This window comes from Musa acuminata, chromosome BXJ3-2, assembly GCF_036884655.1.
Source record: "Musa acuminata AAA Group cultivar baxijiao chromosome BXJ3-2, Cavendish_Baxijiao_AAA, whole genome shotgun sequence".
NCBI classification, from domain to species: Eukaryota; Viridiplantae; Streptophyta; class Magnoliopsida; order Zingiberales; family Musaceae; genus Musa; species Musa acuminata.
In genome coordinates this window covers 25601033-25628888 of record NC_088350.1, presented here as the reverse complement: position 1 = coordinate 25628888, position 27856 = coordinate 25601033, and the positions used below count along the sequence as shown (strand labels likewise).

General features: G+C 40.8%; 4 protein-coding genes across 6 annotated transcripts; all 4 read right to left on the bottom strand.

Annotated features, from left to right (window-relative positions):
- Positions 1–326: 326 nt before the first annotated feature.
- On the bottom strand, positions 327–11681 carry LOC135585987 (uncharacterized). Of its 3 annotated transcripts, none has more exons than XM_065138623.1 (11): positions 11273–11681; positions 11024–11160; positions 10765–10947; positions 10513–10612; positions 10392–10422; positions 9321–9363; positions 7349–7501; positions 4482–6663; positions 2436–3819; positions 961–1049; positions 327–780 (listed from the first exon to the last, which is right to left on the bottom strand). In XM_065138623.1, exons 2-10 carry the CDS (start codon positions 11083–11085, stop codon positions 1006–1008), a joined length of 4182 nt encoding a protein of 1393 aa, XP_064994695.1. In that variant the 5' UTR covers positions 11086–11160; positions 11273–11681; the 3' UTR covers positions 327–780; positions 961–1005. The 3 variants fall into 3 exon arrangements, with proteins under 3 accessions (XP_064994695.1, XP_064994693.1, XP_064994694.1); XM_065138621.1 differs by having other exon boundaries at positions 328–780; positions 961–1044; XM_065138622.1 differs by lacking the exon at positions 961–1049 and having other exon boundaries at positions 328–780.
- A 3988-nt stretch (positions 11682–15669) lies between these two features.
- On the bottom strand, positions 15670–16376 carry LOC135631152 (ethylene-responsive transcription factor ERF017-like). Its single transcript, XM_065138597.1, has one exon. The coding sequence runs from the start codon at positions 16288–16290 to the stop codon at positions 15760–15762; it is 531 nt and encodes a 176-aa protein (XP_064994669.1). The 5' UTR covers positions 16291–16376; the 3' UTR covers positions 15670–15759.
- Positions 16377–18109: 1733 nt separating this feature from the next.
- LOC135631553 (ethylene-responsive transcription factor ERF010-like) lies at positions 18110–18817 on the bottom strand. The gene has a single exon (XM_065139286.1). The coding sequence runs from the start codon at positions 18815–18817 to the stop codon at positions 18110–18112; it is 708 nt and encodes a 235-aa protein (XP_064995358.1).
- A 5648-nt stretch (positions 18818–24465) lies between these two features.
- LOC135631339 (ethylene-responsive transcription factor ERF017-like) lies at positions 24466–25100 on the bottom strand. Its single transcript, XM_065138928.1, has one exon. It carries the CDS (start codon positions 25086–25088, stop codon positions 24525–24527), a length of 564 nt encoding a protein of 187 aa, XP_064995000.1. The 5' UTR covers positions 25089–25100; the 3' UTR covers positions 24466–24524.
- Between the last annotated feature and the right edge of the window lie 2756 nt (positions 25101–27856).

Here is a 27856-nt window from a genome sequence, read left to right as displayed (position 1 = left end):
GTCCACAGGGGACATGCTCAGCTGACACCCTTAGTGACATGGCCAAGCCTGCCTTGACATTTTGTAATCACACAAGCAGTTCTTCTGTATGAGAAACTAAGGGGTAACATATCAGATCTGAAGAAGAATGTGTCACAAATGGCACACCTTTTGCATATGACACTATCCATCCTGATGATAGATGAATTCCATTTGTTCAGTGACCATCAATAAAGAAGAAGCAACAATATCTTGCTCACGGGCAATTTTGTGGTCATAATCAATAAGCAATAAATCTTTTTTTTTTTCAAGCCATAACATTCTGAAATGCAAAGAACAAAGACAAATCAGCTTTCTAAAGGATGTCTTTGATGACATAAATACAAATGACAGAAAGAAAGAAACAGAATAGCACCGATCATTCTTTCTCATTTGTACAAATCAATTGCTTACTGCCACATTCTTTCTTGGTCTTTTTCTAACAGATTTTGATATATATATATATATCATGGCATGCTACAAGTGGAAAAAGGATGACACCTCAGGCCAAACAACATCGCCGTGCCAATTGGCAAGTTATCCTAGCAGATTCTAGACATCCAATTCTACAACAAAACATCACGACTGAAGAACAAAGTGGGAAGGGAAGGATAACATATAACACAACAAAGAAACCACATTGCGTTTACAGAAAAATTGCAATAATATGTACTGAAGCCATAAGCTACTAGGTTACCCAGTATCACCGAGGCTTGAGTTCCTTGCTCCGCAATGAAGATAGAGAGAAGAAAGAGTGTGGTGCTGCAAATATTTAGGCAATGTCACAGAAGTCAATTCGATATTCCAGGAAAAATTTCAGTAAACACTGAAAATAATGATTTTATCATTCAGCATAGTCAAAGATGTCAGATGTGTCCGCATGTGTACATTTTCAAAACTTAAATCATGTTCAGTCGAGGCTCTAAACAGGACCCTTGTTACCTTTCAGGGAGCTTCCAGTTTGATGATCCTCTCTCAATTTGAAGTCTACAGAACGGTTTGGAATGAAGTGGCAAAATGATTGAACTGCACTGAACAAACCATGTTCAGCTACAATATTTAGCATAACAGAAAGATTCTGGATTCAGAATCTACGTAGCTTTTTTTTTAGACATGAACAGTATTAAAAGGTAGAATGGAGACCACAAGTATATGCCATCACTAGTAAGAAGAAAAGGAATAGATTAAGATGTCACCAAAATAGTTATTGCACAAAATAAAGGCAAGAGAAGATGGTTTTTGATTGCCATCAATCATCTGAGCAAGCAATTAGCAGTACTTCAAGCATAAAACTAGATAGTTTGTATTAGCATACACTTCCCTAGATGGAGTATATGTTCATTTGAAGGTCGAGAACATAAATCTTTTTGATGTTTACATCATCATAACAGCTCAAGATGTTACATGACTGCTATCCATTTGCGGCTTAAACAAGCTGCCATTCCTCAGGTTTAGTCAGATACCCACCAGGTATCTCCCACGTTTGAGCCTTATCTTCTCATCCTAAAATCTATGGCTCTCAAATATGGAAAATAAAAATGAGAAACTATGCATTAAACTGAAAATTTGTGATTTCATTTAGTTGAAATCTGGGCTGGGAATTTCGTATTTGAAGGCTTCCGAAGTTCAGTGACTATAAAAGAAAAAGGCATCGCATAGGCAACCAATAACTTGTGAGAAACATGAAACAAGAGGAGAGATTGTCTAGACAAGCTGTCTACCTTATGGAACTCAAGCATGGCCAAATAAGCAGAAGTTAAAAGGCAATATATCTAACAATGATTATTAGAGGAGGTTGTTCAGAAGAATACCCCTTTCACAGGAAACATCCATGCCAACTGGCCACTGGTACCATATGTGCCAGAGATATGGCATAATACACTATTGTAAAGATGTTGGTGTACCAATCAAAAGAATAAAAAGAAAAGGGAGAAAGAGAAATAGGAGAGATATGAAATAAGCTACTCCCTCTGCAGCACCTGTCCACCCCTATGGCAATCTCTGCTACACACCAAAGGAGAGGATCACATTCATGGGTAAATACTTTAAGAAGTTCCGTGAAATAAAGGGGTGAAACATTAGTAATCAACCATGACCCCATTTGAAATTAAGTAATAGACCAATAAGAGGAATCCAGATATTCGACCAGCAAAACATGTAAGGGGTATATATCAACAGCAAGTTATATTTTCATGTTGGGCCAGTACTTGCTGTCTGACATGGAACAGAATTTGCCACAAGACACCGAGTGGCACAAGCAAGACAGAAATTCCTGATTTAGAATATGTTAGACTGCAGTAAAATACTAAAAATACTATAATCAAAGGAACTGCAATTTTAGTGTATATACTTGTTGTACACCAAAATTCCATTTATCAAAAATGAGTATAAACTATCAAATAGGAATAGAGAGATACCTTTTTCAGGAAAGATTTCTCCACCATTGAACACATCATAAGGAAGTGAGTAGCCCATTCTCGACTTCCTCAGGTCATCCATAGGCCGGGCTGCTAAATCACAACCATCTTCTGTGTCATCATCACCTTCGGAAGCTGTTGAAGCAGACACCCAATCAGTGACTAGATTGTCCATACCCCTACTTTTCCTCCCAAATTTCAATATTCGTTTAAACCCTTTTGTGGCATCCATGTGTGACTGTTGGGATGTGTTAGCAACAATCATAGGCATTAGAGCAGTTCCCCATTTTTTTCTCATTCGAGAAACATCTGCCTCCATTATTTGGTTCAGCGGGTATAAATTCCATGATGCTGGACTTCCTACAGGTGAATCTACAGAAGCATCAATATCCGATACCTCATATACATAAGATAAATGGAGGCATGGGTTCCATGACTGAGGACCTGATGACTCTTGTACATTTTCTGAAGAAATACTAAACTCAGGAGAAACAGGAACTGTGTCGAAAGCTTCTTGGAATAGAGATTTTTTAGCATCATTTTTTGATCCAAAATCATCATTGCCTTCATATTCTTCAATGTATCTTGGATTTTCGCTATCTGAGTCAACAGGAAAATCTGCAGCCTCAGCATTTCCTTCGGCAGACGATTTTTCCACCTCCATTACATCTTTAACTAGGCCAGGTGAGTCCTCTCTATGAAATATATCCTTAGAATCCTCTCCATTCTTATTCACCTCAGAGACCTTAGAAGCTTTAGGTTTATATATATTGGCTCCTAAACCAGGAACTGTACCTTTCTCTTTCCTGAGGATTGCTCTGAACTCCCCACTCTTCTGCACTTTGTTCATAAAATTGGCATCCATTTGTCCCTTGGAAAAATCTAAGGGTGTGAAATCAGTGCTACCAGAATTGAGAGGAGAAAGGCTCTTGAATTCACCAGGACCAGCGGTACTTTTTCTCATGGACTGAGACCTATGTGGCTTCTCTTCCTTGACAAGTTTAGTCTCCGCAATTATGTTCTTGCTTCGAGAAAGTATCTTTGTTTTCTCTCGTGAATTTACCCTGTTATTTGCTGCAGATGGTTTTGCATTTTCCTTTCTGAAGTCAGAGAAGTCAGGGAGCATTTCAGCAAGAGGATTTTCAGTTTGACTTCTGTGTTTTACGGAAACTGATTTGGTAGATTTTACAGAAAGCTTTGGCACTGAAGTTTCTATGGTCTGCAGGGTGGAAGAAGACAAAGTTTTCTTAGATGGAAGCTTTACAGAGTTAGTATCTTTAGAAGAATTATCATCAAAGGGATCATTGTGGGATGTATTTTGACCATGACCAAATTGTTCACATGGTTCCTCCGGATCTTTCATTTCCTCAACAGACTCAATTGCCTGATACCAGAAAATAAGATTTTTCATTTAGCCAAAATCTATAGTAGGAAAATTAACTGGTCACTACCTGAACAATATGTTTGCAGTAAGGACAACAGACAGATGATCATCAACAGAAATATGCACAAGGAAAAACAAAAGAAATAAAAAATTTCTTGCTACTTAATAAAGAGATAATCACACCCACATTCCAAAAAATGTCATGAGTGATCTTCAGCTACCTAACAGAAATAACAAATTAGAAGACATACATTAGTAGTGTCAATCATGGAAAAGGGAAGCTAAATAATTTAATTATAATTTATAAATAAGTAGATTCATACAAAGTTATGATGCCATTTCTTCTTCCCTCTATCTCCTTGATCAATTCATATTAGTTCCCTCCTGTCTAAAGAAGATATCTGCAGTAAATATTTTGGTATATTTTTACATATATAACCACATGAACTCAAGTAGGAAAATAAAAGGGAGGAAAAATGAACAGTTTCAATTTTCAGGCTCAATGAGCATTATTATGGAGTTGCAATGTCAGACCAACAATATCCATCAAGATCTAAAAATGTCATTATGAAAATTCTTGAAGATTAATATGTAGTGATAGGGTGGCAACTCTAGATAGTGCATAAACATGACAATAAAGGACCATTACCAGAAAACCATACCTGGTTTTTACTTCTTAAACAATTGCTAAAAAATCTCAGCTTTTCTGCACGGCGACTAGTGTAGCTTGTACTCTGTCTATCAGCAGATCCTGAATATCTGGAATTCATCACAGCTTGACTACATTCTAGGCTGTCACGCATTGCCTTCATTTTTGCTTCCTTCAGAGCACTTTTTGTTCCCCACTCTTCCCTTAGTTTTGCATCCCGTTTTTGCATGTATTTATAGTACAATTTTCCTCTGAAATCATCTGATGAACTTTGTGTACTAAGCTTTTGATTTGTATTATTACCATATTCCACGTTGCCTACCATTTTCAACAGGAAATTGGCATCAAAGTCTACATCATACTTAGAAGTCTCCCTCAGAGGGTTCTCAGGCAACTGATCAAAAAGTGTCACTGCATTTCTTTTCTCAACAACCACCGGAACACGATCCTCCTGGACATCCAGAGGTCTGCTTCTTCGAGAGGAAGCTGTTTGCTCAGTGACAGTTCTAAGCTTATGTTCAGTGAAAAGTTTTTCCAAGTCATTAGCCTTGGTACGTAATTCATCATTTAACGCTTGAATTCCTTTTGATGACCTCACCACCTGATTCTGCTCCATCAAATGTGCAGAAGGTGGTTCAACTATATCCATCTTTTCCTTGGTCTTCCTTACAGGAAAAGCAGACATGTGGTTTATTTCAGTATCAGCTATTTCATCTGCACCTCTCTCATAAGCAGATGATTGATGCCAGTGTATTCCCTGGTGATTGATACCATCATTTGTTACAAGTAGAGAAGAGCCAGAAGTTGCAGAAGAGGCGGCTGCATTTCTTCCACCTGCTTCCTCTATGTCAACAGGAAATGTTTTTCCCTGAGATTGCGAAGCCAAAAGATTACCCTCTGAAGACAAAACTGATAAATCTTCAAACTGAACCTGGGAATGTGACCAACCTTTTGTATTCCCGACAGGATCTACTGTTCTCCCAAATGTTTGTAATTGGTTAGCTACCTTTGTTTGATCCTTTAACCCAACAGCATCTGCTCCATAAGGAGCCTCCCTAGTTTGGGATTGCAGTCCTTCTCGATATTTCCATCTAACCTGCTCAGTCACAGCTGATGAAGCTTTTGATATGTCTGGCAAAGTTGCCCGGTCTTCAATTTGCAAATGATCCTCTGCTTTTGATTGGATGTGATATGCTGCAAAATCTTTTGAGCTAGCACTATTTCCAGCTGAAAAACCTTTTGCATTGGCCCAAAAGGCATCTTGATCACCCAATCCACAGTACTCCATCCTGCTGGCAGAAGTACTCAGGTCACATGTGCCCTGCCCCTTCTCCAAGACTGGTCTGTTCTTAGTTGTCGAGGACTTGATGCTTTCATCCTCAGTACAATCTCTATCACCTTGAAAACCTTTGTACTGTGACTGTGACAATGACAAAGAAGAAGCAGAAGTTCCTGTGGTGCTTTCTTTAAGATCCAACCAGCATTGTGATGTCATGGTAAAACCAGTAGCATCAGTCTCTTCAGTTTTATTTCTTGACTGAAGCTGCAAATTGACAGATGTAGGAGTTCCAGCAGTACTCCCACTTTCTGTCTGGTCATTACAACTTTTACAGTTGCTGCTGCTAAGGTCAATGCTCATGTCACTGGCACTACTCCACCTTCTCAATACTGACTTCTCTGAAACATCAGAAGAGAGCCTCCTATGCTCCCCTTTACCTGATACTACCCTTTTAACAACACCTTCTGTGCTGATATTTCTAGAACTTGCTGATTGTTCTTTCTGTTTGCTTTCAAAGAGGTTGATCCGGTCCTTCACACTAAGTTGCCTAAAATTCCCTCCGTCTTGCTGAGCTGGAAAATTGGCTGATGAAGGAATATTCTCCAATACTGCCCCTTTTAAGTGCTGCCCATTGAGCTTGACCTGCTGAGATGTGCCTGATAACTTTGTTGTATTCAGCAGTGACGGTTGACTAATACTAGGCATGTCAACCTGAAGACCACCACCATCAGGTGGTATACCAGCACCAATGTGCTCTATTACTGGTTCATCTATTGACATGTCTGAGCTTGAGGAGGATCTAACATTCCCGTTGTCAAGATTTTTCAAATGTGGAGGCAGAGATTGTGACTGCTGGTGGTGATCAATAAGTTCAGGGCACCTTTGACAAAGCGAAATGAAATTGTTGCATGCCTCGCTGTTGCCAATGTCATGCAAGTTGTATAATGAATATTATCACCACTGTCAGTTTAGATAAACTTTATATGACAAACAGGGTAATTTGATAAACCAAACGCAAACAAAAAGGAAGATTTATTTCAGAACTTATCCAACATCAAGAACCTGAACTTATAAAAGAGACCCTTATAATTTTAAGATATATAAAATAATTTAAAAATTAATGAAATAAATTGTCAGCATTATGGTATGCAACTTCATTATACAGATCATCATGATTGTCCAACTTTTGCCAGTTAAGTCTTATATATGACAAAAGAAAGGGCAAACACCCAGCACATTTGCTCGTTGTTACAGTGGTACAAGAAACCCCTACAACCTTAATAAATTCAGTGTCACATACAAAGTGCTATAACATAGATGTGTGTTGTTCCACTGATTGCGATAAAAAGTGAGAAAATTTTCAGCATTTTTGAAATATAAACAAAAATTCACAGCAAAAAACCAGTGTGGAGGCCTTTTGCTCAAGCCAGTAAGGCCCAGAAGAGCTAAATTGGCAGTGAATTAGAGTAGTGATATATTAATGCATGAAGAGACAAACTACAACTGATTTTTGTCTCGACGGCCAAATATGTCAAATCAAAGATTTTATTTCATTTAGCTGGAAAAACATGAAATATAGGATTTGAAGTTCCAGAACTTACTTGAGACGATTCGCACCAAAATATTCAGAAAAGAATAGAAGGTCCAAGACATTTTCAACAGAAAATCCAGAAGAGCATGCATGACTACAAGCTGTGGCCAGATCTTGCTTAAGAGTGATAAGCTGCACATCAATGGCTCTTATAAGCTCCTTTCTGTGAAGGAAACCAAAAAAAGTCAGTTATTAAATAGCTGAAGAAACAGGAACTACATTTTATTTGCTAGTGATTTACTCTTCCAAATTCACTTAATTTTCAGCCTCGAAGCATTAGGTTAATGCAACCTACAAAGCAACAAAGGAGTCACTCATTGAATATTCTGATTTCCACTGAACAAGGAACACTCCAATTTCAGAACCTAAATTTGACATCTATTGGAAAATTTTAAAAAATCAAGTTGCAGATTTAAACAAAAATGATATAGTAGATCATAATTGGAAAGAGTCTAATAATCTTTTAAACCCTCAATTTTTATGGCTCTGCCTGAAATTAACACCCTGCAGTGGTGCAGTCAAGCACAAGATCCAAATTAATCACTTAAAGATTACTTGCAAGTTGCAATTCATTCTAGCGATTGACATCCTTAATTTGGTTTGTTAAATTCTTTAACGACACATGGCAATATGATGCATCTTAAATAAACTATTTTGGGACTTAGAGGCAAGGTTACTCTCAATTCTCATCATAATGTAAAAACTCTACTCTTGTTACATTGAGATTTATTTTTTTTATACATTGCAAAACTGCTTGCTTAAATTTTGATCTGTTGTAGACCATTTTTCTTCTTTGAATTATATGTCTACAGTTTATGCTTAATCCCAACATCGGAATATCATTCATTTAATTCATCAACATGAAATTCATATACTTGCTCTGTTGAATGTTCTGTCTTTTAGCAGATCCAGTTTCATTCTTATGCTTCAGATACAGCAAGGAGAAGAGTTAATAATAATCATGTGTTTGGTAGAAACCAAGGAAGTTGAGTTGAGATGAAAAGACATGAAAGTATAGACTAAGAAAAACTTGAAGGTATCTTCTTGTTAATGAAGGTTAAAAGAAGGGGCAAAGGACAAATGGAACTATTTGAAGCTCTGATATTTATAAATGAAGAAAAGACATCCAGAAGCCTAATGAGATTAACTTCACAGGCATTTTTATTTGTCAATCTCCTAACTTGCCTCTTGCATCACAATCTTGACATTATGACTCTTTTACCATGCACCCACTAGGACCACCAGAACATTGTCATCTTTGCCTCGCTCTTCTGTATTCCCAGTGATCCTCATTGTTAACAAAATTATTACTATTCTTCACAATTGTCATCCTAACTAAGAGATGCTCCTTTAATCATCAGGGTTTCTTTAACTAGTATTTTACAAGCGTAGATTCGTTCCATCCCCAGTGCTATAGTCCTACTGTATGTCAATTAATTCCATTGGCTAATTGTGGTAAGGCCCAATACACTGCAATTTTAATTACACTCTGATCACAATTTTCTTCATGTTATTTAAAATCTTCCCTATAAACACACCACTACGATATTCAGAATATCAGTTCATGTGCCAGATTTAACACCATTTTCATCTATAACTGAGTTGTAATTTTCTCCATTACAGATCTAACCACCTTATGCTCATTACCTAGGTAATACGCTACAACAGTCACGACCATTACCAGCATGTTCTCCAGATTATTGAACAGACAAAGTAGAATCAGCATTAAATCAATATATAGGTTATTTTGGATCTGCATTGTTAATTTGATAGTTTGACTTATGGTCCATCACTCATTCAATTTCACAAAGATGTCAGATCAAAGGTATCAGAAAAAAGAAAACAAAATATACTTAAAAATATTATTACCAATTCTGCTACAAGTAATTCGATGACTTCATTGGTATTACCAGTTCCACTACAAATAATTTGACAACTTCACTGTCACTTGTTCAGTTTAAGCAATTAGAAGATAAGCTTACTTTGTTGTATCCACAGCTGCTTCAGTAGCTGTGTCATCTTCACCTGAGTTAAAGTCCAAAAATTTCAAGTTAACAAGAAATGCAGCTTAGAGAGAAATTACATGTTAAAAAGAGAGAGAAAAAAAAAAGAAGCCAAACATGAGTGATTTCCAAAAGGAAACAATGCTTGAAATTTTACAGAAATACAGAAAAGATATATCAGGCATATCAATCAGGGGAATACCCATAACAATGAGTTATTTTGCTGATAATCATTGGAGATACTGTAGAATACAAGCTAGTCTAGAGAAAAAGGTGGGAGCAAAAAGGTACTAAATATGAAATGATAAGGGACAGAAACATATTGCATTTCAGAAAGCAAATCACTACATGTTATCATTTACACTTTACATTTCTCATCCTTCAATTCCACACTATATGCAATCTTAATTACTTACAGTTTGGTAATCATAGTATTATGGTGGTTGTTTGGTGATCTACTATCTGCATATGTTAGAGATTATCCACAGTATGGCATTTTCCACAACTGCTATTTCAAATATTTGGTTCTTAGAGTACTGTGATATTCTGATTAACAACATAATTTACGTAGATAATTAAAATTTCAAAGAATAACCTTCCAAACCAAATGCTAACGATCGTCAATGCATTATGTCCAAATAGCAAATCATAATTTTTCTTTGCTATCTTGCTGTTATTTAGATGATTGGATATGGTCTGCACCCGCAAATTTAGACAAACAAAGATGAAAGATAAAAAATAAAAGCTATATAATGGTTCTGAAGATTAATTGGATAGTATAAAAGCTGCCTGCAGAAGAGTGTGCATAGGTACTTGCAGAATGCTTGGGCATAAATATCACATATCTAACACATGTTACACACACCCAGAGCACAGAGATCTCATTCGGTAATTTTCCATCTCATAAAGGAAAAAATGACTCTGATTCAAAGGCCTCCACTAGATGCTACTACTACTAATAAGAAAACGTAAACAGGAAGAACTCTCTAGTGTAAATTATCTCATCAAGAAATAGTCACTATTTAGAATAGAAAACAAAACTAAGCATACCCAATGCCCCAGAAAGCGGATCTCCAGCACCCTGGATTAGAAAGTGGTGCATGTTCAGACAATGGCAAAAGGAATTTGCTTTATGTTCCAAATATATATGTTCAACAGTCAAGAGCATTACCTGTGAATATATTCTCCTGGCCCCTTCCAACTGTGCGATCTCTGCATCATATGTATTGGCTGATTCCAACACATCTGGTGTACTGACAAACCGAACAAACCTACAGCCCACATTTACTCTTAAGAAATCTGAACAAGTGTTATTTTCCAAGCAACTAATAGTCCAGGTGAGCACCGCACATCACAGATCACAGAATATGATTGAGAGACTCGAATTTTACTAGGAGAAATTACAGAATTAACTCAAACAGACCTTTCAAGAGTTCCTTTTTTGAACCATGAGCTGCTATTTTTCGCTCTCTCAACCTCAAGCTTTATTGAGTTGCCTGCCTGAGCAGCCTGGTCTTCCGCGACCTTCGAATGAGCAATGAATGGCTTCAAGAAACCAGATGCAAGCTTCTCGGTCTTCCCATTTCCCGAGACGAACAACTCACACCTGCAAAAAGTGCTCTTTTTTGCAAGATTTTGCCAGAAAATGAAATCCCAAGCCCTTTTTGACCGAACGTTCTTACCGTGACCGCCTGGGGGAGAGCTGGAACACGGCGTAATCGAGAGGAGTATCGGAGTTCATCATTCGACCCAGCAAAGCATCTCCTTTATCAGCTCCTTCTGCAGCTCACCTTCCCCGCAATCCCCAACCCTCGAACCCCTGAAAGATTTCAAAAGAAATTCTAGGATACCGCTTTAATTCCAAGAAAAGAAAATGTATAAACATCACATCTTATAGGCCACATCAAGATCGAAGCGCGACCAACAACTACCCGATCCAAATATCCACCGGATGATCCGCTCCGTAACCAAAACCCTTAACAAGAAAAGCACGGATTCAACCGACTCGTCACGGATATCCACAATGCGGGATAATCGAGCGCCGGAAGAGTTCCGAAGACCCGATGAAGGGCTTCAAGCAGCGGCCGGAGGCACTAGGATCGCATCAACTCCAAGAACGCACGTCACCGGCGCCTCCGAGGATCTCCAAACTCGACCGACGTGGGATACCGACGAGGGGCAATGGCCACGACGGTGGGGTCTTATAGCGATGGATGGACGCGGGGGTGGGTGCGGCGGTCGACGTAGAAAGTGGGATCGACTCCTAACGGAGTGTCGCGTCTGGTGGAAGAGTTGGACTTGGCGTTCGCTTTACTCCTCTCTCACTCTCTCAGAGATTGATTGAGAGGACGAGCGTTTGGTGTCAGCTGCTCTGCTGCAGAGTACAGTACAAAAAATACCCCTCGAATTGTAATTACGTGAGTGATATATATATATATATATATATATATATATAATATTGTTTATGGTTAATTAGACTTGCATAATCATATGCATATATATAATTTAATTTATCTTTGTCATATGGTTGATTGTTAAGCTAAAGAAAAAGAACTAAATCAAATAAGAAATAGTAATTCTCTCTATACAATCACATATCTAGTGGTTAAATTTTGGAGCCAGATTTAGATTTTTACCAAGCTAATAATTATGGGGATTAGCTTTAGCTTTATTACATACATATTGAGGACTGAAATATTCACCCTTTCCATTTGTGAATTATTTATGTCATTGGCAAAAACAATTTTAATAATAAGAAAAAAATTGTCTCTACATGAGGAATGATTTAGTTTTTAATAGCTTCAATTAATTACTAAATTGCATGAATTTTGCTGGTTGATTGTTAATTGGTGACATCAAGTTATGCTATGGATGATGTACATGGAATTGGTAGTTATATTGGCAATGATAAGTTGGCAACAAGTAGCATCATGCTGTTGAAAACAAGAACATTTTTGGGGAGGAGGTGATGCCAATTAATTCTCTTTCACTCCTCATCTGTTGCCCAATCATGTCATAAAAGCATTTGAGACTTGAAGTGCCTTGTCATTCTAATCCCTTGCTAATCCTCCATCTTCCACCAACCTAACACTTGACTTGCTTTACACATTGATTACATAAAGTATTCAGGGGGTGTTTTTGTCACCCAAAGTAGGGTGAGGTGTTGTTTGGTATGACTCTTCTTGTGGAAACATTGTGAGAGTGAAAGACTTGGAAAAGCACCAAATTGCATTACCTTGTGATGTGATTTCCTATGTGGGAAATTTTGTTTGCATTCATAGAAACAATCTTTTTATTTTCTAGCTCAATTATCACTTCAGAGTTTGAGATTTCTCTTTGTATATATATATTTTTTTTATTTTTAATAAAAAAAAATTTTCTAGCTCTTTGTATATTTATCATTTCATAGCTCTTTGTATATTGTTACTTGAAAGTTTGAAGACATTTTTCTTTGTATTGTTCATGTTCAATGAATTCATCACTATTCAATCAAAGATCACTCGTGCCTCAAGATTTGTGTCTCCATCATAGCATGAACCTTGATCACATCAATGCTTGTATATTTATTAATTTTGCTATGTTGATATTAACATTGACCTTGATCACTTTAGCATAAGAAGGTAATTGGTAATATAGAAAGAAATTAAAATACTTTGATTTAATCTCACATTCAATATAGGTAAAGATTTAGATTCACTTACAAGGATCGGATGGATGTATTCAATATTTTATATCATATGATCTTAGGTTCACTAAGTTAGTTAATAAGTCAATTATTCCGTCATACAATGTCATGACAAAAAATGATATAATAGTTGACCTAGTATTAGATATGATGAGAAAATTAAGATAAAACATATTATCCATAGATAAGGCTAAAGGCACGTCAGGTCATGATTCCTAGCAGTTGTGCAGTGATCACTCGGGTGTCGCGAAAGGATGTCACGATGAAATGGGGTGTGATGGTTATGGTGTTGTTCCAAGCGATGATTGCAGCATCACCGGGGTCGACAACAAGTTGTGTTGTATGGCTCACGGTTGATAGAGGTAACATGTGTGGCCAAATGATGGTTGAGATGTCATTGTAGTCGCATGATTGGTAGTGTGAGAATCGTCATTCACCACAGTAATAGCCAGTAACGCACAAGCAACAGGCCACCTCGAGACCCATGTGTGTGGTAGTAATGGAATGCAACAACGACTACGAGGGCAATCAAGATTAGATTTTTTTTTTATTAACTAAAAAAATAATTTTTCTCCCTCAAGAACTAGATAATTTCAATATGTATATTTTTAATTTATTTTTTAATTATACCTTTCAAAAATTAGATATTTTTATTATATATCCCAAAAATATAGTTTTACCCTTCAAAAATAAAAATTTTACACTTATATTTTGAATTATAAAATGACTAATTTAATTTATTTCAATCAAATATTTTGATCGGATTTGATCATGATTATATTTTGATTGTAGTAGTGCTTAGTGCAACAATGTGCAACAATGCCTTAGTTGCAGGCAATTGCAATAGTGTTGTAGCATACAATGGCTACAACAATGTCATTATGACAACATTTGCTAGTCACGGTTGGTGTCTACCAAACATCGAAAGTCATGATTCTCAACGGCTATGCGGTGATCGCTAGAGCATCGAGAAAGAGTGCCACGACAGAAAGGGGTGTGGTGGTTACGATGGTTCTGTAAGCGACAATCGCGATGTCATCGATGGTCAGCGATGGGCTGTCATGTGACTTCACGATTGCACTATGTTGATGGCATACATAAAATATTTTTTACAAATTTTAAAATCTAACTAAATAAATTTACTTTTATATAACTTTTTATTTTGATTTATAAATTTCTTTTATATCTTACCAATTAATGGGTGAGAATGTCAGATTACGTGACTCAAATATATTATACATATGCTTGAATTCTGATAACGATTATTGGTCAATAGAAAGAAAATTCAATTATAAAAGGATTCCCTAGAAGATATGAGATTCTCCTAAATATCATCCTAGACTCATCTATAAAAAGATAAGATCTTCTACAGACGAAATATTAGTTATTAAGATCACAGATCCAGTCACAATCTCCCTTAGTTCCTAATCTATCGCTCATCATTATAGTTTTCAGATCCGATGAAGATGCACTTGCAGATCAGATAAAAATTTAAATTTTTGATATTAAATTTTTTATATAACATATTAATATAATTATGATTACTATGCTTACCCATCTTTCTTTTTTCTCTTCTCATGATTCTCTTCCTCAAGGTCTGTGTCGTTCAGCATCATCCTAGCTTGTACAAACTTTCATTTTTTAGGCTTGTACAAACTCCATGTTTTCTACCTTATAAACACAATTTCCACGAAAAATAGTAACACACAATCATCATTAATATTGATTAATCTGATGTCTTCAAATCAGAGTTAAATGGAAGGAATACATATAGAATCATTGACATTTGAAAGGATATGTATCCTACATTGTTCTTTGCAGAGTAAATATGCTATTTTCAGAGATAGGTACGTGAAAACTCCCACAATTAATCCTTGTGGTGATGTGGCATGCTCTGAGGTAGAGAACATGACCGACGATTTCTGTCCCCACATCACTCCTGTCTTCTGAGTTCTCTCTCGCTCTCACTTCATCTGTTTCCTCAGTTCCTTCGTCATCTCCTCCTTCGATTCTCCCTCGCCTGCTCCTCTCAAAGGAGGAGCGCGAAGAGCGGGCGATTCCGCCTCCCTATGACGTCCAGGAAGCGGGGTTGCGATGCCGTCCAACCCCCTGCAGAAGCTCCGCAGCCGTGAGGTGTGGCAGCCTCCCTCGCGTCAGGAATTAGCGTTCCTGAATCGTCGACCGATTCTTGCGATTTGTGCCTGCGACGGAGCGGCGATGATGGAAAGCTCGGGGTGTCGAGGTCAGAAGTCTTGTTCTCGTGATGTTTTGGAGCAAATGGTAATTAAGTGACCACAGAAATCGAGTCAACGAGATGTTCTCTAAACCGTTACATATGTCAATGTTCTCCATTCACACTTCTTGTCCATTAAGTCACCTCTTCTTCTTCTTCCCCTGCATACCGCGGCCACCTGTCGCCGGAGTCAGACCATGTGCGTGTTTCGGTTTCTAATATTAACACTTGCAGACGCGAGCAATGTGTCCTTTTGGGAATTGGTATATGGTCCCTTTTGAGTCGCACAATTGTAGAGCTTTTGACCCCACTTTGTCTACTAATTAGTACTCTCAGATGTATCATGAGCAGAAGGAGCATGTTCGACAGACAAAGAGACACTGCTACATCTCTTCTGAAATCTACGAGTATGTTCGCAAAACATTGGTTCTCAAGCTCCAAAATTGTTTAGATGCACACACACTATAAATATATCGACGTTTCCGTCTGAAGAATGGGCTTCAAAAGTTCCAGAGAGGTGATGATCTATAAATGTCATCGATAGAAGCAGTAGCGGCAGCAGCCCAAACATCCTCTTCCTCCTCATTCCACCACCCCGATACTCCTGGGAAGTAAAACGCCGGGAAGACCTCCATCGACTCCGCCATTGCTCGCGAGTTCGCCTCCCCTGGAGACACCACGCCAGTCGATGCCTCTCCACCACCGCCTTGTGCCTCCTCAGCCCGCCTAGGCACGTCATGAGCGAACCGTACGGCTGCGGCCCGTATCTCCTCCCGGTTCAGCGTACTGGCCGAGGGTATGTGGGGCGGTTGGTCGGGGAAGTTGAGCGCAGCGCCTGGCCCGCGGAGGCAGTACACGGCAGCATCGAAGGCCCTCGCCGCCTGCTCAGGAGTCGGGTAGGAGCCAAGCCACAGCCTCTCCCGGCTGTTGGGGAACCGCACCTCCGCCACCCACGAGCCCCACTTCCTCAGCCGCACGCCCCTGTACCGTCGCGTCGACGGATGTTGCTCCCCGGTGGCCGTGTTCTTCATCGCCTCCCGTCACGTCGGAGATCTCTCTCTCTCTCTCTCTCTCTCTCTCTCTCTCTCTCCCTATCGGATCGCTGCAGCGAGTGGCACCACAGATTCGGGGCGATGCACGGATCAGATGACGGGCATATTTATAAGGGGGCAGATAAACGAACAGTGCCGCGTGGACAGGTGGCAGATGGTGAATACGCGGTCGAATGACACAGAAGATACTGTGGACGGTAACCTACAGGAACCCACACACCGACACCCGCTTCATACCCGTGCTGGCGTGTGGCGTTTAACGTCGATCTTCCGCGGCTCCACCAGAAGTAGCAGGCGGGACCGGTTGAACTGCGACGATGGTCGCCTTCAAAGCGTAATTTGACTTGGCGATGTGATGTGGCGACCGGTAACATTAACGAACGGTCAGCTGGCGTACGGTTGGCTGGGATCCTACCACGCGGTGTCATCGAACGAGAGAGTACCACCAATCCGAGGGCGGTGCGTCCCCCTACCTATCTTTGAGTCTGGAATGCGAGTGACGAGTAGAACAGCGACAGTTGGTCGTTGAATAGCTTCAATCCATCGGACCTTTTCACGTGCGGGAAGTAGTGCTGTTGGCTCATTGATCACGTCATGCACGCCGGGAAGAAATAGACGTCGTGAGCTATCTGACGTCAGGTCGGTGTTCACATCGTACACGCGGATGGCTACGTGAAGTATAAATGGATACATATAATTGTTGACCAGCGCAAAGTTGTTCATACCTTCTTCTGGGGGCCACATTTCACGTCGTTTTCGATTTGGATAACCAGAAATATGGCACTGATACGACCGTAAACCACGTTTTATAACATCCCCACATCATAATTTCTGAGTTGTACATTGTACACAGGGGATTGTACTTTCCTTTCTGAGTTGTACGTTTTATAACATCCACACCATTACTCATAGGATGATGACATTAAACCACTCGTTGGTTGATGCATCAGGATAGATGATGATGATCAAGTGCTTCTTGATGCAACAAGATGATTAATTTTGATCATAGGGTTTTTTTTCTTTTATTACTACTAGGACTTAAGTGAGGAATATGACGTGAGATGTGATATAGCATATTTTCGTATCCATCCTATGCGTCACATCAGTTGTTGTGATAGATTCAACGTGATGTTCCTAAGTCAATGTGTCGTGCTGAGTCAACTCATCACCATATGCTAGCCAATCTTTTGACGTCATCTCTCTAGACCTACTCTACTCGAGGTTATAAGAGGTGACGTGATCATGTACCGAGCCATATAGGGGTGGGAAGCAATGTGAAACAAGACTAAATCGAACATATCAGACAACGTCTACACTCAATGCATGGGCTGGCCACCTACGATGTCAACACACATTAAATGCCCACATACGATGATGACCACAAATCATTAAAGCTACTATGTACGACCACACGCAGGAACATGTATAAAAGTCACCTCCAGAAATAGCAGCGTTGGGGTTGGGCCTCACACACACACATACTCTAACTCTCCCATCGCTAACTATTGCTAACTTAAACATCTAGAGGGGTCAAGTCGGGAATCTCCCTTCCGATTCCGATGCACCCGATGGATAGTTAAAGTAGTGATCTTCGGTCTTTATAGACAACGATACCTTGGGAGAACGAGGCCGACACCTCCTCAACTAGATTATGGATTAACATGTAATAGCTTAATAATCAGATCTTACACGGGCCAAATTATACTGATACCTCGGCAACTACATAAAGGTACAAAAACAGGATCACATACAACAATTAGAATATGGCGTGTTGAGTTTTTTTTTCCTATCTATATAATTAATCGGCGCTCCGGAAGTTCCAAAGAGGTGATGATTCATAAATGTCATCATCATAAGAAAAGGCAGGCCAAGTATCCTCGTCCTCCGCATTCCACGGCCATGGCAATTCCTTGGAAGCCTCCGGTGGCTTCACCATCGTCCCCGAGCTCCCCTCCCCTTGATCCACCTCCTCCGCCGTCTTCTCACCCTCATTGGCTAACTGCACGGCCCCGATCCGTTTCTCCGCCGGGATTGGCTTATCTGCAGACAGCAACCCCGTCACGGTCGCCGAGTTCCCCTTGTTCGGAACTGCCGTCTCCGTCGACGTCTCCATGCCACCTTCCTGCGCCTCCCCAGGCCGCGTCGGTACATCACGTGCGAAGCGCATGGCCGCCGCCCGTATCTCCTCCGGGCTCAGCTTATGGGTGGGCGTTATGTCGGGAAGCTGGCCGGGGAAGTTGCATCTCGCCCCGGTCCCACGCAAGCAGTAGACAGCGGCATCGAAGGCCCTCGCCGCCTGCTCCGGGGTTCGGTACGAGCCCAGCCACAGCCTCGACCGATTCTTGCGATTTGTGCCTGCGACGGAGCGGTGATGATGGAAAACTCGGGGTGTTGAGGTCAGAAGTCTTGTTCTCGTGATGTTTTGGAGCAAATGGTAATTAAGTGACCACAGAAATCGAGTCAATGAGATGTTCTCTAAACCATTACACATGTCAATGTTCTCCATTCACACTTCTTGTCCATTAAGTCACCTCTTCTTCTTCTTCCCTTGCATACCGCGGCCACCGGTCGCCGGAGTCAGACCATGTGCGTGTTTCGGTTTCTAATATTAACACTTGCAGACACGCGAGCAATGTGTCCTTTTGGGAATTGGTATATGGTCCCTTTTGAGTCGCACATTTGTAGAGCTTTTGACTCCACTTTGTCTACTAATTAGTACTCTCAGATGTATCATGAGCAGAAGGAGCATGTTCGACAGACAAAGAGACGCACCTCATGTTGGGCTGATGGCCCATATTCAACCCATGTGGGCTTTATCAGCCCACAGCCCACAGCCCACAGCCCACACCCCCTCTTAACCTAACCTTAATTAAGATTAGGGGGTGTGGTGGCTACGTTTTAGAGGCAGATTAAAGCTATAAAAATGCAGCAACGAGGCAGATCTTTGGAGCCACGAGATTCCAAAGAGAAGAAGGAGAACAAGGTAGAAAAGGAAGAGAAAGAAAGGGAAGAAGACAAGGACAACGCAGAGAGACTGTTCTCAATCATCTAGCAGTGTTCTCATCTCAGGTTAGATCAAATCTACAGTAGGCTCTTGCTGTGATTACTTGGGAGTTTTAGATATTGTGGGCAGTAACGTGATCCTTGTATCCCAGTTATTCTCTTGTGGTTGTTGCTAAGGTTTTGGGCAAGAGATTGAGATTTGTACATTCATTATTCTCATAGTGGATTATCTCTAGTTTGCCCCGTGGTTTTTACCCTTCACATTGAAGGGGTTTTCCATGTATATCTTGGTGTTCTGTTTGATTGTGTTTCCATTTTATTCCGCTGCGTATTTTTGTCTTCTAGTATTTGTTCCTATACAAAGGTTATTCCTGTTTATATCCCCATCAACTGGTATCAGAGCGGGGTTTTGGTGATTTAAATTTTTTTGTATTTGAACATGGAGGCCAGTAATATTTCTCGTATGATTAGTTTGAATGGAAATAATTGGATGATATGGAAACCAAGAATGGAAGATCTCTTGTATTGCAAAGATTTGTATGGACCTTTGCAAGGGGATAGTGCAAAACCTACAACTATGACAGATGATGAGTGGAAGAGGTTAGATCGAAAAACAATTGGGTTATTAGACAGTGGCTTGATGATAGTGTCTTTCACCATGTTTCTACTGAAATTTCTGCATATTCTCTTTGGAAAAAATTGGAAAGTCTCTATGAAAGAAAAACAGCTGGCAACAAAGCTTTTTTGATCAGAAAACTTGTGAACCTAAAATATAGAGAGGGTGCTTCTATTGCTGAGCATTTGAATGAAATGCAGAGTATTACTAACCAGTTATCCTCTATGAAAATGTCTCTTGATGATGAGTTGCAGGCATTGTTACTTCTCAGTTCATTACCAGAAAGTTGGGAGACACTGGTGGTTTCCCTTAGTAATTCTGCACCAGGTGGTATTGTCACTATGAGTCAAGTAACAAGCAGTTTGTTGAATGAGGAGTTGAGAAGAAAGAGTTCAGCAACATCTCAGAATGATTCACAGGCACTTATCTCAGAGAATAGAGGAAGGTCAAAGTCTAGAAGTAGTTCACGTATGGGTAGGAGCAAGTCAAGATCAAGAAAAGATATTGTTTGCTATAACTGTGGTGAGAAAGGACATTACAAGAACCAATGTAAGCAACCTAAGAAGAACAAGAAAAAAGGAAAAGAAGTGGAGTCTACAGAGTCAAAGGATAATACTACAGCTACAGTGCAGGGTGGTGATTATTTGATTTTGTCTCCTTCTGATGATATTTTTTCTTGTGTATGTCAGGATCTTGAGTTGGTGATTGACACAGGTGCTTCTTATCATGCTACACCTCGGAGAGAGTTTTTTGCTACATACAGGTCTGGAAACTTTGGTGTTGTCAAGATGGGCAACTATGGCACAGCAGACATCATTGGCATGGGTGATATCCATTTAAAGACCAACCTTGGCTGCAAGTTGGTGCTTAAGGATGTGAGGCATGTGGTTGACTTGAGGCTGAATTTAATTTCAGTTGGAAGACTAGATGATAAAGAGTATGAAAGCAGATTTCACAGAGGGCAATGGAAGCTCGGTAAGGGTTCTCTTGTTATAGCTAGTGGAAAGAAATGTCATATTTTGTACAGGTTGCAGGCTAAAGCTTATGGTGAGCAGTTAAATGCTACAGAGAAAGACTTCAGTATGGAGTTGTGGCATAGGCGATTGGGACACATGAGCGAGAAGGGGCTGCAAGCTCTTTCCAAGAGAGAGGTATTACCAGATCTCAGAGGTATACATCTGAACCCTTGTATTGATTGTTTGGCTGGTAAACAACATAGAGTTTCATTTGCTAGTGCTGTTTTGTCTAGAAAAATGCATGCCTTAGACCGTGTTTATACAGATGTATGTGGTCCTTTGAGGACAAAAACTCCTGGTGGATCTGTTGATGTTCTTGGTATAAGTGGTGCACTTTATTTTGTCACTTTTATAGATGATTTTTCCAGGAAAGTTTGGGCTTATGCTTTGAAGACCAAAGATCAGGTTATTAATGTCTTCAAAAAGTTTCATGCTAGGGTTGAAAGGGAGACAGAAAGGAAATTGAAATGCATAAGATCAGATAATGGTGGTGAGTATACGGGATTGTTTAATGACTATTGCAGGTCACATGGGATCCAACATGAGATGACAGTTCCTGGTACACCTCAGCATAATGCAATTGCAGAGAGGATGAACCGTACCATCATGGAAAAGATCAGATGTATACTTTCACGAGCCAAGCTACCCAAAAGGTTTTGGGATGAGGCTTTGAGGACTGCAGTTGATGTGATCAACTTATCACCATGTACAGCCCTAGATGGTGATGTTGCAAAGCATGTATGGTCAGAGAAAGATGTTTCCTACAGGCATTTGAGAGTATTTGGTTGTCGTGCATTTGCACATGTTCCAGATAATGAGAGGTCCAAGCTGGATGGTAAGTCTAAAGAATGTATTTTTCTTGGTTACTCACATGATCAGTTTGGTTACAGGCTTTGGGATCCAGAAAAGCAGAAGGTGTTCAGGAGCAGAGATGTGGTCTTCTTTGAGGATCAAACCTTTGAGGATTTGAAGAAGAAGGCACCAGCCAAGACTTCTGTAGAAGGATTAGCAGATTGTGACCCAGTTATTCCTCCAGTATATCAGGGTGATGGGGGAGATGTGCAGGAAAATAGTGTAGAGCCTGATGTTGATTTACCTGCAGGACATGTTGAGCAAGAAGAAGTAGGAGAGCAAATTCCCGCAGAACCTCAGTTGAGAAGAACTTCTAGACAACGTCAACCTTCCAGAAGATACTCTACAGATGAGTATGTGATGCTTACTGATGCAGGTGAACCAGACAGTTACCAGGAAGCAGTTGAGAGTGAGCAGAAAGAGAAGTGGTTAGTTGCTATGCAGGAAGACATGGATGCTCTTCAGAAGAACCACACTTATGATTTGATGCTGCTACCAAATGGAATGAAGGCCTTGAAGAATAAGTGGGTTTTTAGGTTGAAGACTCAAGAATATTGTTCTCAACCAAAGTACAAAGCTAGATTGGTTGTGAAAGGCTTTGGTCAAAAGAAAGGTATTGACTTTGAAGAGATATTTTCTCCTGTTGTTAAAATGTCTTCTATTCGTGTTGCTCTTGGTATTGCTGCTAGCCAGGACTTGGAGGTTGAGCAGTTAGATGTGAAGACAGCTTTCCTTCATGGTGATTTGGAGGAGGAAATTTATATGGAGCAACCAGAAGGCTTCAAAGTCAAAGGTAAAGATAATTTTGTCTGCAAGTTGAAGAAGAGCTTGTATGGGCTAAAGCAAGCTCCAAGACAGTGGTACAGAAAGTTTGATTCATTTATGACAGAAAATGGATACAAAAGAACGGCTTCAGATCATTGTATGTACATCAAATGGTTTGGTGAGGATTTTATTATTCTTTTACTTTATGTTGATGACATGCTTATTCTTGGGAAAGATATGTCTAAAATTGACAGGTTGAAGAAGGAACTGAGTGAGTCTTTTGCAATGAAGGACATGGGGCCAGCAAAGCAAATACTAGGCATGCAGATTTCTCGTGACAGGAAAAACAAGAAGATTTGGTTGTCACAGGAGAAATACATCGAGAAGGTATTGGAAAGATTCAGTATGAGCAATGCTAAGCCAGTTGGTTCTCCTCTTGCAGGTCACTTCAAGTTGTGCTCAGAACAGAGTCCATCAAGTGATGAGGAGAAGGAGAAAATGCAAAAGGTTCCTTATGCTTCAGCAGTTGGAAGTTTAATATATGCAATGGTATGTACGAGGTCGGACATCGCATATGCAGTGGGTGTTACTAGCAGATTTCTTGCAAATCCAGGCAAAGAGCACTGGGCAGTAGTGAAGTGGATTTTTAGATATCTCAAAGGGAGCTCTAAGGTTTGTTTAAGCTTTGGAGGTGGACCACCTGTGTTAACAGGTTACACAGATGCAGATATGGCAAGAGATATAGATACGAGAAAGTCTACTTCAGGTTATGTACTTACTTTTGCAGGGGGAGCTGTGTCATGGCAATCCAGGTTACAAAGGTGTATTGCTCTCTCCACCACAGAAGCAGAATATATTGCTGCTACAGAGGTATGCAAAGAAATGTTATGGATGAAAGAATTCTTACAAGAATTGGGGCTGAAACAGAAAAATTATGTGGTGCATTGTGACAGCTAGAGTGTCATCCATTTGAGTAAGAACCCAATGTTTCATTCCAAGTCAAAGCATATAGATGTCAGATACCACTGGATTCGAAATGTATTTGAAGAGAAGCAGTTGCAGCTTCAGAAAATTCATACAGATGACAACGGAGCAGACATGTTGACGAAGACCTTACCAAAAGAAAGACAGGAGATATGCCGACAGTTGGTCGGTATGGCTTCACATTGAGGAGTCATGGGACAACCTCCCTTATGGGCTGAAGGGGGAGGTTGTTGGGCTGATGGCCCATATTCAGCCAATGTGGGCTTTATCAGTCCACAGCCCACACCCCCTCTTAACCTAACCCTAATTAAGATTAGGGGGGTGTGGTGGCTGCGTTTTAGAGGCAGATTAAAGCTATAAAAATGCAGCAAGCAGATTTTTGGAGCCACGAGATTCCAAAGAGAAGAAGGAGAACAAGGTAGAAAAGGAAGAGAAAGAAAGGGAAGAAGATAAGGACAACGCAGAGAGACTGTTCTCAATCATCTAGCAATGTTCTCATCTCATGTTAGATCAAATCTACAGTAGGCTCTTGCTGTGATTACTTGGGAGTTTTAGATATTGTGGGCAGTGACGTGATCCTTGTATCCCAGTTATTCTCTTGTGGTTGTTGCTAGGGTTTTGGGCAAGAGATTGAGATTTGTACATTCATTATTCTCATAGTGGATTATCTCTAGTTTGCCCCGTGGTTTTTACCCTTCACATTGAAGGGGTTTTCCACGTATATCTTGGTGTTCTGTTTGATTGTGTTTCCATTTTATTCCGCTACGTATTTTGGTCTTCTAGTATTTGTTCCTATACAAAGGTTATTCCTGTTTATATCTCCATCACCTCACATACTAGTTAGTGGATCAAAGACACTGCTACATCTCTTCCGAAATCTACGAGTATGTTCGCAAAACATTGGTTCTCAAGCTCCAAAATTGTTTAGATGCACACACACTATAAATATATCGACGTTTCCGTCTGAAGAACGGGGTTCAAAAGTTCCAGAGAGGTGATGATCTATAAATGTCATCGATAGAAGCAGTAGCGGCAGCAGCCCAAACATCCTCTTCCTCCTCATTCGACCACCCCGATACTCCTGGGAAGTAAAACGCCGGGAAGACCTCCATCGACTCCGCCATTGCTCGCGAGTTCGCCTCCCCTGGAGACACCACGCCAGTCGATGCCTCTCCACCACCGCCTTGTGCCTCCTCAGCCCGCCTAGGCACGTCATGAGCGAACCGTACGGCTGCGGCCCGTATCTCCTCCCGGTTCAGCGTACTGGCCGAGGGTATGTGGGGCGGTTGGTCGGGGAAGTTGAGCGCAGCGCCGGGCCCGCGGAGGCAGTACACGGCAGCATCGAAGGCCCTCGCTGCCTGCTCAGGAGTCGGGTAGGAGCCAAGCCACAGCCTCTCCCGGCTGTTGTGGAACCGCACCTCCGCCACCCACGAGCCCCACTTCCTCATCCTCACCCCCCGGTACCGTTTGCTCGTCGACAGGTGCTGCTGCTGCTGCTGCTGCTTGCCGGCGGCGTTGTTCCCCGTGTCTCCGCTGTCCATCGGAAAATTTCACCCTCGGATCGCAGAAAAGAGTGAAGACGATTCGCGGAGCTTAGACAGCGGGTATACTTAAACGCGAACGCAGGGGAGTAGAAGTGCCGTGTGTATAGGTGGCAACTAGTAGATACGCGGGCGGACGATCCCCGACATGTCGTCATCGGTGATCCAAGTGAAGTCCATCCGAGGTCGGCCCCAGCCAGATGGTTAACCGTAGGACGAGCTGGTCTTTGAAACCGGAAAACAGCTGTTGTGAATGGTAGTCGGGAATCTAATTCCGCGGTATCGTGGAAGAGGACAGATCTGATACGTACAAATGGTGGGACGAGGCACAGATCTCGTATCATCCACGGTGGCAACTGCAAGTGAATCTGCTCTCTATAGTTGCTTTCTTCCATTAAATGTGTTCATTTTTGGCATGCCAAGCTTTCGTTATAACTTGGAATATCCATTGGCCTTACTCCCCGGAAACAGTCACATTGACCACCCACAGACTTGCCAGCAGGATACTGCTTAATCCAGTGCTGGACGCTGCAGGCCGTGGAAATTTCCTTCCAGAATCAGATCATCTGACGAGAAGCTTCAGATTGTGATTCGTTTTTTATAAGATCATTTAATCTCGTATTGATTGAGTAGTAGGGAAACTAAGAGTTTATAAGTCTATCAGATGCTAGAATATTTAATTTATGCTATGTTAGTCTTACTTTGCATACCATTTTAGTCTTCCATCCTTTTCATGCCATTTTAGTCGTACTTCTGAACAACTTCCGACAAGTTACGTTTCCTTTTTGGCAAAGAAGAATCTTAACCTTTAAGTCTTCTTCATTGACCTTAAACCTGGAAACATTCACATTGACCACAAATTTGTCAGCAAGATGGATTAATCCAGTGAATCATATGATTCCAGATTTGATTTGTGCATAAGATTCACTTTCAATTTCTGGTTGTACTGTAATCCCCAAATACAGTAAATTCATATTTAAATAAGAAAGAGATATATTTCATAATATATATTTATTCCTCAGTGATTTTTTATGATCAGATAACTTCAAAAAAAAAAAAAAGAGTTCGAGTCCTAATTAAACTCTATTAATCAGAGAATAAAATACAGTTAAAATTAATTTATTTTTTTTAATCCGAATCAAGAATTGTCTGATTCCTAATCCTAATAAACCTCTCTCCCGACTCCTTGAGGAGAGCCCTCCTCGTTTTAACATGAAGGCACAAGATAATATCCAGAGAGATAAACACTACAATGTAAATTTTATATTTAGATGATATAAAACTTATTTTAGATTTCCGAAAATTTATTTTGGACAACTACCTAATTTAAACATCTGATTTTTTTTCAATAGTTCATAAATTTTATCTAATTCGGAATAATTGATTTGTTAATATTTTTAATTCATGAAAATAATTTCAGAATCCTATTAAATTATATTTTTTATCTTAATCGAATTATTTTGTATTATTAAAACTTTAATTTGGTTCTTTTGAAAATTTTAATTATTATTATAATTATTAATGGGAATTTTTTATTTTTTTGTGAGAAAAAAAAAGAAAATCAAGGTTGAAATCACAATCGGCCAAAGTCGAATCTGATATGAGTGAGACTATCGATTCGGACTTGGTCGGACCGAGACAACCCGATGGCTTGCACAGCCCCTGACTTGGACCGAATTCTGACTCGACCCGAGCCTGTGCCGAGTCGGCCCAACACTGTGCTGAGTCGGCCCAAATTGAGATGGCCTGACAGCCATGTATGACCGATTGACCTCTAAATTGGACTTAAAACGGAAATCAAATTGGTTCAAATAGTTTGACCTAAGTTGGACTTAACTATGTTCAAATTGAATCGACTTAGGATGATTCCTCATTTGTTGTTGGAAGCAATTTATCCCCCCATTCACGATATTACTTCATTCATTATTGAGAGAGTGAGAATTCATCCCAAATGATAAATCATCTTCATCTCTTATTGCAAATATGTTTGATCGGGTGTCTGCCCTATGTCATGAGTTTTGAGATTTGATTTGGTTTGCACTGCTAAAATTATTCGATTGACTTTGATTTATCTGTCTTGCATTGATTATGATGCTACTTTTACACATGTTTTTGGAGGACGTACAAGAGCTTGGGGAAGAACAGAGCCGGAGAAACCATGGAGCAGGTACGTGTGACCATCACTGACGACGGCGTACGAATCAAGACATGGTGATCGCAAGGAAGAACCACAGCTAACTGTGTATGCGTGCGTGCATGCATGCGTGCAGCGTCGAGGGGAGGCGCTCACGAGTGGGCGGGAGGATCCGCTCGTCCTCCTTCCGGATTGAGAGCAGGCGGGGGTGGTCTTCGGCGGCACTGGCCATCCCGTCGGAGGTGTTGGTCGCCTCTTTCATGGATGAGACCGACCGAGAAACTAAATCCCCAATATAAACATAACCGTATGCGGATCCTGTACTCCGTCCCCAGACCAGAAGTCCTGCCGACCACCGTCCCACGTGCGGCAGGAGAACCCCGACCAGCCCACAAGCGAACCACGCGGTCGGTGGGTCTGGCCCAACCCCCGCCAGGTACCGCGCGACGGCGACGCACGCCCGACCTTCTCACATCCCTCCAAGCAGGGTGGGGGCCGGGATCCACCTCCAAAGGTGGGCCGTCACGGTGGGAGCGCTGTCGTATGGGAACTCCGCGTGGTGGTGCCGGCCTCCCCACAGCCGGCGGCGTCTCCTCATCTCGGACGCGACCCAAAAGAGGGTGGTGGTGGTGGT

Bases quoted from the DNA above. Each gene is read 5' to 3' on its own strand.
- LOC135585987 (XM_065138621.1), bottom strand. From the start codon at position 11,085: ATGATGAACTCCGATACTCCTCTCGATTACGCCGTGTTCCAGCTCTCC. The intron at 10,613-10,764 runs GTCTGTTTGAGT...TGTGGGCTGTAG, and splicing joins AAAAAAGGAACTCTTGAAAG to GTTTGTTCGGTTTGTCAGTA. The intron at 9,364-10,391 runs GTATGCTTAGTT...ACTTTAACTCAG, and splicing joins TCCGCTTTCTGGGGCATTGG to GTGAAGATGACACAGCTACT.
- LOC135631553 (XM_065139286.1), bottom strand. From the start codon at position 18,817: ATGGAGAACATTGACATGTGTAATGGTTTAGAGAACATCTCATTGACT.
- LOC135631339 (XM_065138928.1), bottom strand. From the start codon at position 25,088: ATGGACAGCGGAGACACGGGGAACAACGCCGCCGGCAAGCAGCAGCAG.
- LOC135631152 (XM_065138597.1), bottom strand. From the start codon at position 16,290: ATGAAGAACACGGCCACCGGGGAGCAACATCCGTCGACGCGACGGTAC.